Raw genomic sequence first — 15317 nt, forward strand, 5'->3', positions numbered from 1 at the left:
GTACTACAGGTTCCTGTTGCTGTTAAACTAGGTTTCTATATAGAGAAGTCGAGTTTTGATGCAAAAGTACTCTTCAATAATTCATAATCCACAGAGCAACACGAGGGGAACTCCCGAAAGTTGTTTAGTTGACGTGTTTGTTTTTTTCTCCCTTTTCGTTTCCATGCGAGAGTGGAAGATTTTGCAGGGGATGAAAAGCAGATGGGGATATACACGTAATGCACTCATGTATTATTCACATCAAACTCTACGGAGATGAGTTTACAGGATACAGTTGTGAAGCACTTCAGACTATATTGGCACCAGTGGCGTAAGCATTGTCCTTTTTGGCACAAGCCGTCAACAACTCGTTCCTCGACGGATAAAGTGTCGCGTAGTTTGTTTCCGTGTTGCGTGATACACTCGTAATTTCATTCCCTTCTTTACGAAACTGCCTCATTTAAAAATGATCGATCGAGTTGGATGTCATTCGGAAGAGATGCTCCATGCTCTCTAAAGATATTAAAATTGCCTATATATATATATATGAGGTCGACTGCAACGTTCAAATGGATCATCTTCAACTGATTTAATAGAATATATTTAATTTTAACATCGTTGAGAAAACTTTTACTGTATTCGAATGGAACAAGTTTAATTTAATAATTGTGAAACGAGCAAGTTACTATTTGAAAGTGATATTACGATTATTTTGACAAAATTAAATTTCTCTTGGACTTTAAAAAAATTTAATATTATTCCTAAATCATCTTTAACATGTTTTAAAAAATAATTTATAAATAACTCAACTTTTTTTTTATCTTCTTCAATTTTAAGTTGTAAATAGTTTACTTGTGTATAAATGGTTTAATAAATATGAAAATAAACAGCATTTTTTAAATAAATTTTACTTTGTTTTTTGAAGTTATAAAAAATTTTTATAGTTCAAAAAAATAATAAAAGCATTAAGAGAAATTATGATATTTAAAATTCAAATGAGGAAATAATGATTGTGATGATCGACGACAGAAGTGCACAAGTCTGCTTCAATAACAATCGCTAGTCAAAGAATAAAGTATGGAAGAATTTAATTTTCTGTATCTGTACATTTGTCAATTTAAGTATGATAATAGTTTTCATGTTTTTTGTCCCTTAATTACTTTCTTAAATGTCGATACTAAAGTGATTACTGTATACGAGGAGATGTTCATCAAATAAAAAGTTATAAAGTCGATAATTTATCTTTGCCTTCGAAAGTCGATTTAATTGGTTAAAAAAATAAATTTTTTTAAAACAAATCAATTCGGATTAAACTGAAGACTTTAAATTTACATTTATATTGTATATATAATACATGTCAAAGTCGTTATTTGCATCCTTATCCACCTTAAGTATAATTAAAAGTCTTTAACGGCTAGATTTTTTGGTATGAAAAAAAGAAACTTTTATCGTTAAATTTGTGGCTAATTCAGGTATATTTATTAATAATTATACGGATAAAGCTGATAATGGCTGGGATAGAACAAAACCCAGGTCCATTGTCACATTCTCCGCCAAAGAGAGGACGACCGCCATTGACTAGAAGTACAAGTACAGTTAAGATGTCTAAAGCAGCTTGTGTGGATACAATGCTCCGTAGACAACATACATCATCCAAGGAGAAGGAAGGGACGGAAATAACACATGAAAATGAGAGAGAAAAGGAAAAGGAGTCTATGTTGGAAATCTATGGTGAAGTGAGGGAGAGAGATGATAATCCGATAACAACCAGCATAGAACAACTGTCAAAACTTGTACAAGCTTCTCATAAATCCATAACTGAACAAATTCTGGAACTTAAATCCGAAATAAGTTTAATTCACCAGGAGTTAAAGGAATTCAAAACAAAGTTTGGCCTGTTGGAGCAGAAAGTAAATCAACTTGAGGCGATGGTTCCTGACCTTGACAGAAAAATGGAAGCCCAGCAATATATGGTAAATAACACTTTAAATATAATTAAGCAAGCTAACTTAATGTTATTCGGATACCCAATAGAAGAAAGTACAATTATAAAAGAAAGCCTAGTTAAATTTATTCAGAAGACCTTAAAAATAACAGACTTTAAATTAGAAGAAATTAAAGACATTTATATAATTAAAAAGGAAAAACCTACTATTCTAAAAATTTCTTTAACTAATGTTCAAAGGAAGAATCAAATAATATCTTATTTTTATAATTATAAAAAAGTTTCATTGGAAGAGCCATATAATAATTTGCGCATGTCATCTGACTTTACCCAAGAAACAAGAGATCGTAGAGCCAAAATTCTTCCATATTATATAGAGGCTAAGAAAAAAGGTGTCCAGATTTTACTAAGAAATGACTATATCATTTATAAAAACATGAAAATTACATATAGTTTTACAAATAACTGCCTAGTGGATGCTAAAACTTTTTTAGATGTAAATTTCAATTACTAAATTTACCCAATAATACTAATGTTTTTAATAATAATAGCAGTAAGTGCGATAAATCTAAAATGGAATATATGAAAGAGTCTGGAATTAGAATACTCACTTGGAATGTCCAAGGATTCAGAAATAAGTTTTCTTCAACTTATTTAAAAAAGATGATGGAGAAGTATGATATAATAGGTATAGAAGAAACTTGGGTTAATAAATTAACCACAAACGACATACAAATTTTACAGACTTTTGATTACATAATGGTCCCTGCTTTAAAAAATCCTGGTGTAGGCAGGCCTAAAGGTGGAATTATGTTAATAATGAATAAAACTTTGGGGAGCTTGATTTACTCTTATACAAGTTCATATTTAATATTTTCTTTGATCAAATTGGAAACAAAAAAACTTAGTAATTTCGCCGAAAGATATCTGGCAATAATAGTCAATTATATTCCGCCTTATGAAACGCTTCAAAGTCCTTATCAAGAAATTGAAAAGATTTTATCGAACTGGTTACATTTTACTCCATTATGGCTAATTATAGGCGATTTTAACGCCAGAATTGGAAATCTCAACGATTCATATTATAAAGGAAATAACCGAATAATTTACAATATAAGAAGTAGCTCTGACACAGGAAGTAATAAAAAAGGAAACTTGTTACTTAAACTTGCCAAAAGTCACGATTTATACATACTAAATGGTCGTACTATAGAGGATTATCCTGGCAGACATACCTTTTTGTCTCCAAGAGGAGCATCGGTCATAGATTATATAATATGTTCAGAATTTATATTGGACCATTGTATTGAATTTAAGGTGTTAGATAACGACCAATCCGATCACTTCCCTTTACAACTAATTATAGGAGAAGACCTGCCTAACCTATTATTGTGCGAAAAGAAAAATATAAAAGAGAACTTACAAGAGATGAAATGTAGATTTAACATTAGAAAATACGAAAGTGAAATAGGAGAAAGAATCAAACTAATCCATAGAGTACAGATTGGAGAAATATACAATTCTTTAATAAAAATTTTTAAAGACTATATTATAGAACCGAATTGTCATAAAATTAAAAACTTAAATAAGAAGAAATATAAATTTAAGCAAGAATGGTTTGATATGGAGTGTTATAGAGCAAAGAGAAAAAAAGAACATGCATTGGTATTATTTCGTAAACATCGATTAAGAGAACAACTAAAGGAATATATAGATTCAAGAAAAGGATATAATAATCTTATAAAGGCGAAGAAAAAGAAATATTTTAATACGATTAATCAAAAATTACTTACTGAGAAAAACAATAATTTTTTCTGGTCAACAGTTAAAAAATATCGACCGAGGATAAAGGAGGAAAAGCAAGTGTTTGTTGGATTTGAAAAATGGTTTGAATTTTTTGGAAAAAGGAAGGCAAATAATATAAATAATACTCTAGAATCAGGACAGGATACAATGAACAGAAATGAGGGTGTATTGGATTCGCCAATTCAGGCTCTAGAAATAGTAAACATTATTAAAAAATTAAAAGAAACTACTGCTGTGGGACCTGATTCCATTCCAAATAGTTTTTTAAAAAGATTACCATTTGATACGGCTGAATTGTTAGCACTTAGTTTTAATTATATGTATGAAAACAGTATTTACCCTGAGTCATGGTGCTCGTCATATTTCCGAATGATATTTAAAAAAGGCGATGAATTAAATCCTAGCAACTACAGACCTATCGCAATTCTCTCTTCATTAAGGAAGATTTTTACATCAATCTTGGCGACAAGATTTATTCAATGGTTGGAAGCAAATTCCCTGATTTCAGACTCCCAATTTGCATTTACTAAAAAGAGTGGAACAGAAACAGCATTATTTACATTAATCTCAATCATTCAAATCCATTTATCCAGAAAAAGACACAAATTATATACAGTTTATTTGGACCTAGAAAAGGCTTTTGACTCGGTTTCAATAGGAACATTATGTGATAAACTAAAAAATCATGGTGCAGATACTTTGTTTATTAAGGCTATAAAGTTTTTATTTGGTCATTACTCCGTTACAATTAAATGTGGAAAAAATGTATACCCACCATTTGATATTTATGGTGGTCTTCTGCAGGGTGATCCACTGTCGCCTCACTTATTCAATTTTATGATTTACGACATTAATGGGCAATTTAATAAAGAAGAGGATGGGATTTTGATAGAGAATCAGCTAATTCATTCAATTCAATATGCAGACGACATTGTGTTAATTTCGAACACTAAAATGGGTCTACAGAGAAAAATTAATTTAATGCAGAAATACTTCTTACAACTAGGTTTAAAAATTAATCCAAACAAAACGTATGTTCAGATATTCCGAAGGGGTGGAAGACTGTCTAGACAAGATTATAATTTTTACCTTTTAAATGAGAAACTAAAAGTAGTCGAGGAGATTTCGTACCTGGGAATTAGTTTATCTTCAACATTATCTTTTGAAGCTCATGCGCAATATATATGGAACAAAGCACACAAATTAATTAATAACCTTATTCACTTATTAATTAAAATAAGAATAAACTCTATACAGAAACAAATGCAGCTCTTTTCAACAATAGTCATAAACTCAATATGTTATGGCTTTCCAATATGGGGCATGGACTGGATATCCCGACTGGAAAAAATTCAATTATTATACATAAGGAAAATATATGGCTTAGACAGAGCTGTACCCGGATATGCGATCCGGCATGATACAAATCGATTACAACTAGAGTCTTATTTGGTAGTAAGAATTCTAAAATTCTATAAGAGATTGACAAATAGTCATAATATTTGGATAGATATTATATTAAAAAAACTTAAGAGTCTAACTGAGACAAAGGAAAATTACGTAAATAATTGGTATAATAAATTTTGTCGAATGTTGGCAAAATATGGAATATCACCTATACTATTTAATAATACGGAAGCAGATTGGAATTTTGGGTACTCCATTCTAATAGAAAACATGTTTAATAACTCAATCCAGCAAGAAATGGATAAACTACAGAACTCTAAATTTCATCCCTGGTATATTGATAATCTAATTTTCCCTCCTTCGTCTGTTTATTTGCATTTTCCCATTCCATTCGCGATGAAAAGATTTTACATGCAACTCCGACTGAATAGTTTTTATGTAATAGTTAATCAGAATTATCTGAATATTAAAAACAATTTGTGTAACTTATGTAAAGAACAAATCTCGATTTATCATATAATTTGTGTATGTAAGGAATGTACAGAGATCAGAAATCAATTTGGTATTACTGTCCTGTCTAACAGTAAATCAATCACGAAATTCTATAACAACTTATTTCAAATAAGTGCAACAGTGTTAATTAGGCTATATAACTTTTTCAATAAATATATTAAAATGTCTGAGAATGTAAGTAAAAACATAGAAAGCGAATCATAGAGTTAATTGATATAAATTGTAACTTAGAAATAATACAAAATTGTACAGCCATATTTATTATTGTTCCGCTTTTCTATGATTTCCCCCTTGTAACGGGAATTTCCCATAATACGCTAATAAAGATTAATAATAATAATAATAATACATGTCAAAGTCGTTATTTGCATCCTTATCCACCTTAAGTATAATTAAAAGTCTTTAACGGCTAGAAGATGCAATCGAGAAACATAAAGACGACTTTCCAAAAATTTCACTTAAAACATAAATGTCATTCTTCCATAAATCAATCGCCGATTCCTTTCTTTGGCCTAGAGAATTCGCTTTTTTTCCCCTATATAACTTGGGCTTTTATAGTCGAATCATCTTCGTCATAAAACGAACAATCTCATTTCTATATTCAACTTATTGGAATTAATTTTGAACCAAAATATTTTACGATTATTTGAAGATTTTATTTCTCTTTTCCTCAATAAACACGGATATTATAACCGATTGTGGAAGAAGTAATAACTTTAACACTAGGATAAATCTTCGATTTTATTCATTTGAATATTTATTAAAAGCTAGAGCCAAGTTTAATTTGTTGTAAGCAAAGCGAGAAACATAATTTCTTCAATTAAATATGAATAAGATTTTATAGGGATATTACCTTTTCTCTTTGTTCTATTAACACTTTGTTTTATTAAACTCGTTCATTAGCATATAAAAATCATTACAAATGTATGAAGTAGTAATTATCCTGCCAATTTTCTCTACACCTTAACAGATAAAATTTATTCAACCTTCGATAAATAAATTATTATTTTTAAAATTTCATAATAAAAGTTAGAATAGCGATAATATATAAAGAATAAAGAATTAATATAGCATGAAAAGGTTATTTTTATTTTACAATTAATTTCTGATCCAATTATTTCGTGTATTTTTTCACTTTTTTGAAAATTTATTCTGGTTGCTTTGAGATCAATAAAGATTCTTATGATAATAGTAATGCTTAATTAGTAATATTCAGCGTAGACATTGTGTTTTTTCTTTTTTTTCTATACAGTTGTAAATGAATTAATCTAAAGATAGAAGAATACTTCATTTTGTTGTTTCGAAAACTACATACTTCATCCCCGTTAGAAAAACGTTACAAACCATTTGGGAAATACAGAGTTGTATCACCAAATAAATATCAGCCGGTATAACAAAAACAAATATAATAGAATTTTACGTAGTTTAAAAATATAAAAAGTTGGAAGCTGCTAAATTATGTTGTTGCAATTATTTCTTATAAAGAGATCTTGAAACTAAAAACAAGAAAGAAAATTTAAGACTCATTAATTTAAGATGTGTCCCTTAATAAACATAAAAATTTTTCGAAAAAATTCTAAAACAAAGTAAATTCCTTATCAAATTTTGAAAAAAAAGTATTTAAATTTTATCTTATTCACTTTAAAAAGATTCACGTTTGAACTGAGACAAACAGTAATATTACTTAAATATTATTAAGCTATATATAGGCATTGAAGTTCAATGAAAGAATAAATAGTTTGGCAATACTAAATAATAAATTTCGTATTTAATATAGAAAATGACTTAATTATATATGTATTTTATTATACTTTGAAAAATATATTTTATCAAATTAAAAACTATTAGTAAATAAGAAATATATATATTCTATAACCACATTTTATACGAATATACGATTTTTTAATAGAAACAGGTTGTGAATGGCCCTACAGATGTATGAGGTATCTATGAACTATATTGATAACCTATCGTTTTTACTTTTTAGAAAAAAAATGTTATTTGTAATCGTTTATTCGATATTCAGTAACCTATACGAGATAAATCTCTTACGTTCAAGATTTCGGGATCCTAACTTAATCCATCATATCGTTGATCGTGCCAGGACTCGTTTAAATGCTTGAATTTTCAGTGTAGGAACATATTATTTCTTACTATAAGATATTCAATATACAGTATTTTAATGATGTTTTTTAATAACGGTGTATATATTCAAAAGATTGAGCTGACTCTATATTTATAAATCTCTAAGAGACGTGGATACTCCATATTCAGAATCGATCCTACTACAACCATTAGAAAAGCCATATCTCCCTTACCGACAGACTATCATTAGTTCTTTTTATGATACTCAAAAAGTAAATGTGTTTTTACCTGTAGAAGGATACAAAAAATTATCCAATGTTTAAAAATTTTAAATAAATATCTTCAAATTAACAAAAATATTTTGTATAGCATTTAGTATAAAGATTAACATTACACAGGATCATTTTTTTTATAAATTCAATGTTATTTTGGGCGAAACTTTTGATAATTATCAAAAGTTTTGCCTAAAATAAATACAGTTTACCTAACTTAACCTATGTCCATTAAAAAATGAAACCACGATCCATCATTTTTCTGTCACACGTCGAATTAATATTGAATTAGTAAATTTTAATATTGAATTACAAAAATATTATATAAATTCCAATTACTAGTTAATAAAATAAAAAATTCGAAGAGAAAATTATAATTATTCTATTCATTTACATTATAAAACAGTTTCAGTATACCAGTAACAGTATAAAACAGATCAATTTAAAAATGGTTCTAATTTTTAAATAATATTTAAAAATTAAAAAAAAATAAATTATTTTAAAATTATTAATTAAAATTTAAAAATATATATATTTAAATACATGGATATTACATTTATAATCTATCCTATTAATTTTTTCATTAATGGTGCATACCTTTTTATAATAATATATTTTGTTATAGAATTTAAATTTAAAATTAAAATCTATCAAATTTAATTTTTATAAGAATAATTTACTTTTACATCTTAAATAAACTCTTTTCAAACAAGTGGAGAGCAAAATTTGAATAAATTTTCCGGAAGTGGAAATTAAAAAGTTGTATTAAATTATTTATATTATTTAATTTTATAAAATTGCTTACTTTACTTAGCTAAAAATTGCAACTAAATGTTAATATTCCGTAATAATTTAAACGATAAATATTAATTATTTAATATTCGTTAAACTAAACATTTTTAAAATGTTAATTTTTTCTGTGAATTAAACAATTTTGCGAAATTAAACAATATAAATAAAACATCACAACTTTTAATTTACCATTGCTAGATATTTATTTAAATTTTGCTCTCCGTTAAATAAAATATCTTTAAATAAAATTCATTCTAATACAATTGCTGAATTTGTTTGCAAAGCTAGTTGAGTGGATACACAAAGCAAATTTAACACATGTTTTATGTAGCCCAAATGTGTTAATTTCAATTATTCATTTTATCTTAAAATCTATCAAAGGGATGAAGTTAACTCATTAATTTAATTATAATATTAAGTGTGAATGAAAATACATTGTTAATATTACCAGAAAACACATAGTTTAATATCCACACACACATATATATATATATATATATAAAGATGTCCTGTAAGTCTGAAATGAGTGTGTTGAACATTTGTGGCAGAACATTATTGACGCTTGAAACAACATTACTGCTAACCTCAATCATCGTATGCTGCCAGTTTTTTCTTTGTTTTATTTTATTCATGCCAGCCTGTACATTTCCTAAAATTTTATTTTTATAATAGAATGCAGGAAGGAATCACGCTGCCAACTTTAAGATTTATGAAAAATACACTGATTTTTGATTATATTAAAATATTAAATATGAATCGAATTATTTTTATCGATATTATTTATTATTTTTAAATAGGATTTAATCGTAGGAAAATGTGAAAAATATGTTTAATGCCATTTTAATATTAAATTTCAGTATAAATTCAGTATAAATTTAGATATAAATTTGAATTTATACAAATATAGTAGCCAAATCAATTTCATTTATTCTATATTGCAGCAATTTAAAATTTGTATGGATACTTTTGAATGTGCAATAAATCTATTCATAATATTCTTTATGAGCTTAATGCCTTATGTAAATTCAATAGAAATAGAGATACAGTAGTACTTAATAAAAATAATACTTTTTGTAGTTATTGATTTTTCTTTCCTTGTTATTTTAATAGACATATTTAAATTTAAATTTTTTTTTTATTTGTCATAAAATATTGAAGTTATAACTCGCCTTTCATAAATGGGTTTATAAAGGAATTTACGCTAGTCTTTTCAATTAGGCTAAATTATCTGTAGGCCTACTTGATATAAATTCTGTGTATTCAAAATTTCTTATGAAATGCAAGAACTTACACAATAAAATGAAATAATATCATAAGCTTTGTTTCATCTTTCTGAAAATATATTTTAATATAAAATATATTGTTTTTACATCGTCGTAAATTTCCTGTTATATATTAAAATTTAATTATATTTACTTCTAGAATATGGATTTAATGTTACAATAATTTCAAAAAAAAAAAAAAATGTTGAGAAATTAAATTCCAAGTTAATACCTTCCTGAGAACATAATAACATAATCTTTATACGAAGCTCAGTTTTTAAAATAGTCTAAAGAACCGATAAAAAAAAATTTAATTGTCCGAATGAGAGGAGATTGGAAAACTAAAAGGATTCAGCTAGACTTATTTTATTTTTATTATCTTAATCATTAGCGTAATCCTACTATTTTTTTTAGATTAAACCTTTCTATTCATAGACGTTTCTATATAGAAAACAATTACCTGTATTCAAATGACGTGCTTAATTTTGTCTTTTGAGTATTTTTATAGTTAACATATTCATTAATACTTCAGACTTAAATCTTTAAATCACAACAGTTAAGAAGTAATTAAAACTTTTTTTTTATTTTTTAACTTTATATTATTTTGTCATATAACATTCACAACTATTTATTTGATATTATTTATTTATTAAAATTAATTTAATTCTTTTAATTCTTCCATATTTTTCTTATTTTAAATTTTAATGTTATCTTAGGTGCCAAGATGGCGGCTCGTCTCTGATTCCAGCAAAGAAACAGTGGGACGCACGTTCTAACCTAATCTAACCTATTCTAATAATTTGGTTGCTAATAATTATGGTAATTTATTAGAATAGATTAGGTTAGGTTAGAACGTGCGTCTGACTGTTTCCTTACTGGAATCAGAGATGAGCCGCCATCTTGGAACCTTGGGTAACATTAACCCACATTTAAAATTTACACAATAGCATTTTACGATTACAGTAATTAATCGTATATTAATTACGTTACGTAACTATGAAAATTATAAAATGTACTACAAACATAAACATAAAAAACCCAACCCTTTACTAAATTTAACAACAAGATACGTTCTATCGAGAACAATACGACGACTCTGCTCACCTGTTTCTGCCGTCTCTGGTAAATTGGGAGTTGACTGTATATATTTACGTTTTCTAATTTTCTACTGTTCTATCCGTCCTGTAGGCATTAAGATGGCCTTTTAATCATACTCGTCACAAGTTTTGTTAGGTTTTTAACGAGAGCATCTAGAGCTTAATAGATCCACAATAGACCACCCCTCTCGAAAAATTTTTGGATTTGCTCTCCTGGATTCGATCCCGGAACTTCCAGAAATCATATAAATTAATTTATTTTCTAAAAACGTAGTTCATGTTTACGTATAAGTAGAACTTATATTTGATTTAGAGATTTATAGCTTTAACTTGTTTGTTTACAATTTTTCTTCTATTGACTCGAGACATGAAACTTTAGGAAGGAAAAATACGGATAGTTTGTAATGGAAAATTGAAAATGAAAAATAAACTTGAATGTCAAAATTAGCAGAAATTCTGTAATAAAATTAGATTATTTTAAATTATTACGTTATCAGAATTCATTAAAGTTACTAATTCACACGCTTCAAAATTAGAAATAATTAAATTTCAATTTTTATTTAAATACAAAATTTATTATTATTTTTTTTGTATATGTACACAATATTTAGTACTTTTACATATTATAAATTCTGTAAAAATAATAAAAAATTTATATTTTTATTGTAATTAAATAACTGCATGTTTACAATTGTGTTAATAATATAAATACAAATTAAAAATAAATTAGTGCACTTGCAGTAATAATTGATTATGTTTATTTGTATTAAACATCATTGAATACAATTTAAATCATATTAATTAAAATAACATTATTTATAATTGATTGAGATATAAACTTTCAAAAAATAGGAAAATAAAAGTTAAAAATATGTAATGAGTTATTTTTCCAGACTGGTTAACTTCTAATTACAGTATTTAACTTGAATAAAAAGTAAGTACTAGTATAGCAGACTCTTGATTATCCGGTAGACTGATTAATCGGGATGCCAAATACGTTTGCAAATCGTTTTATGACTCATTCACTTTTCAGATTGGCCAGAAGAAGGGAAAAGGAAGCGATAAACATTGCTGAAATATCCAGTTTATCAAGAGTGAGGTAATCGTATGCGTTGTTATTCACATTTCTTTAAAAATTTACCTGTTTCGCTTATTCGGTATCGAATTTAAGCAGTACCGGATGATATTTTCCCCATTTATTCCGTCTCGGATAATCGAAACTTTACTGTATTTAATTTTCATTAAAGTCTTTACAACAATTTTGTGTAATCAACGGCAAACAGAACAAAAATACGAAAATTTAGATATTTAAACATTATAGATATCTCTAAATCTAAAAATACAGATATCCAAAAATATAATTTAACTTAAAAACCGTAGTAAAATATGGACATAATTTACGCAAAATTAAAGTTTCATTTATGTTATGTAAAATATTTTTATGTTTCCAAACTTATAGAAATCTAATTATGTACATATCTATGGGTAATCTATCGTGCTATTGATAAAAACGTAAGCAAAATTATTTTTCTAAGGAAAAAAAAAACTTTTTCCATAAACATATATCATATATTTTATTCAGTGAAACTTTTGCATTATCAACGCGAAAGAACATTATTGAATTATATTTAAACGAAGTGAATGAATGAATGCTATAAAATGCATTAAAGATGATTCATCATTCAGAAGTAGAAGAGTAAAAATATCTTTATATATGTGTATATATATATATATATATATTTTTTTTTTACTTAGAACGTGATATTACAAATGTAATATTACAATATATATACATGTGTTTGTGTGTAATAAGAAAACATTAAGAGAAATTTGACATATATGATTTATCTGTTTTACAGTGGTTAAATATGAAAATCATATTCATTCAAATAATAACGATGTACTGTACACTCATAAAAACAAATTTAAATCCTATCCAACAAAAAAAAAGTGGTAACATTGGGCATTATAAATCAAATTTAGGATTATTTACTTATTTTTCATTGAAATTCTATATAAAATTATTTAAATTATGTGTGTTTATTATTTTTTACACCCTCAAGTCATATCGGAAAATTTAGAAAAATATAAACTTTCTAATAGTAGTTATAAACTTTTATTTATTTACTTTTTAGTCTCGGTAATCTCAGTAAAGTGAAAGGATCTACTATCGGGAGATTTTCCCATAATACTATATACCATATTTTATGATGGCGGTAGCATGATATCATAATGACGTCACACAAGTATATAACGATTAATGACGTTATTTATGACGTCATTTATTACTATACTGTCACATAAAGATACTATGGTATAAATAAAATTGAGCTGTTACATGCACAGATTTTGTTAATTCGAACTAATACGAAAAGGGATCACCAGGTTAAGAGATAATTCCAATTACAGAAATGAATCGTTGTACGGATTTGAGCTAAAATCTTGATTCGTCGCTGTATCAACTTAAACTACATGTTGAATCATTGTCTAGATCAATTGTATTCAAGATCCAATGTACAGGTCTCGTATATGATTCTCACCAAGATATTTTGTGATATGTTACAAGAAATTATTAAATAAATAAACAATAAGTTTTTCAAAAGGAATTTCCTAACCATACCATCGTAAGATCGTTTTTATTTGTTCATTTCTGTCAGATATTGAATCTTACAATAATTTTAATGAATATCACTGACTTACTGTAGATAGTGACTATAAAACCGTGTGAAGCATGCATTCAACAAGGCTAAGTGATGAGGCCATTAAACTAAAGTTTTCAATTTAATATTTGTTAAGAAATAATTCAGATTAGTAACTATCACTATTTCATTGACAAATTTCTACTGTGTTATTTTTAAATAATAATATAGTATTTATACATATACAGATCTTTTTAAGTCAATATTTAAATTATGTTAAAAATTTGTTAGAACCTAAAAAATAAACAAAACACCTTTCGGCTGCAATTGTAGACCTTTAAATTTCGACTGTTGTTCATCCATCTGTCTATTTGTCTGTCTTCCTTAATCTCGAGAACGGTGTTAGATAGATGAAAGCTTTCCATATCTGGTCTCGCCAGATATAGAAAACTTAGCAGCAAGAGGCCCCAATTAACTGTATTCAAACGTCCGGTCTAGACCGGAAATCACGTGATTTCAATTCAAAAATTTCCCCCAGAACGGAGTTACATAGATGACTGCATGACTCTGTTGTTATCGGGAAAAGTATGATATACAGGAGCAAGACATTACTAATTTTTGATCGAGAGCATATATTTTAAATTAATTAAATTAAAAATATGACTATGTCACAATAATTTTTGCTCGTAAAATATAAAATCTTATAACATATTTTATAAAATTATAATACTTCATGTATATTATATTAAAATATTACAAGTTTATATCTGAGAAATGGAGAACTGAGCAACAAAGGAAAAGATATATTACAATGTTTATCATTGATCACATTGGATAAGAAGTTTGAAAATTCATCCAAAACAAATTTGATATTTACTAAATTTATTTTTGTTTATGATTTATTGCATAAAATTTAATAAGAAATTTTCATCAATTCTGAGGAAAACTATCTAAAAGTTTAAAATAAAAATAAAATATATTGATCAAGTAAACTATAACCAACTTTACTTCAATATTAAAAATAGCAGCAAAATTCTTAACTTAAAAATCATTCTTTTAAGGAAACTTTAAAAAATAAGATTACAGTTGAGTATCTGTCCATAACTTAAAATTTTTTGATAACAGCTTTTTAATAACTTGGAGTGAATTTATCTTCAAATCAGATAAATAATATCTGTAGAAGTCACCGGCATAATATGTAAATCGAAGTATATCAGATATTGATAACTCGCTAGTATCGAGTTTCTTGACGTATTGACGTGATAAGGCTGAATGGTCTGTCAAAATTTCTTTCCTGAGAGGTGACAAATTTGTGGCTGAACGAACTTGTCATTCTAGTTTGTTGAATATATTTTCGAAATATCAGAATTTCGGGAAATATTCAATTTTCTAGAAAAGGAAGAATCTCACTGAATTATATTCTTCTTCAGTAAATGTAATTTTAAAAATTTGTCATAGTAAAATATGTCATTTCAAAAAATGCATGTATTTCATTTAGAATTAGTAAATATTAAAATTAC

General features: G+C 26.7%; 1 protein-coding gene across 1 annotated transcript; it reads left to right on the top strand.

Moving 5' to 3' along the window:
* The first annotated feature begins 1487 nt into the window (after positions 1–1487).
* Positions 1488–2438, top strand: LOC136985039 (uncharacterized). Its single transcript, XM_067282232.1, has one exon. The coding sequence runs from the start codon at positions 1488–1490 to the stop codon at positions 2436–2438; it is 951 nt and encodes a 316-aa protein (XP_067138333.1).
* Positions 2439–15317: the final 12879 nt, after the last annotated feature.

This window comes from Centruroides vittatus, unplaced genomic scaffold (genome assembly GCF_030686945.1).
Source record: "Centruroides vittatus isolate TY-2023 unplaced genomic scaffold, ASM3068694v2 contig_943, whole genome shotgun sequence".
NCBI classification, from domain to species: Eukaryota; Metazoa; Arthropoda; class Arachnida; order Scorpiones; family Buthidae; genus Centruroides; species Centruroides vittatus.

Bases quoted from the DNA above. Each gene is read 5' to 3' on its own strand.
- LOC136985039 (XM_067282232.1), top strand. From the start codon at position 1,488: ATGGCTGGGATAGAACAAAACCCAGGTCCATTGTCACATTCTCCGCCA.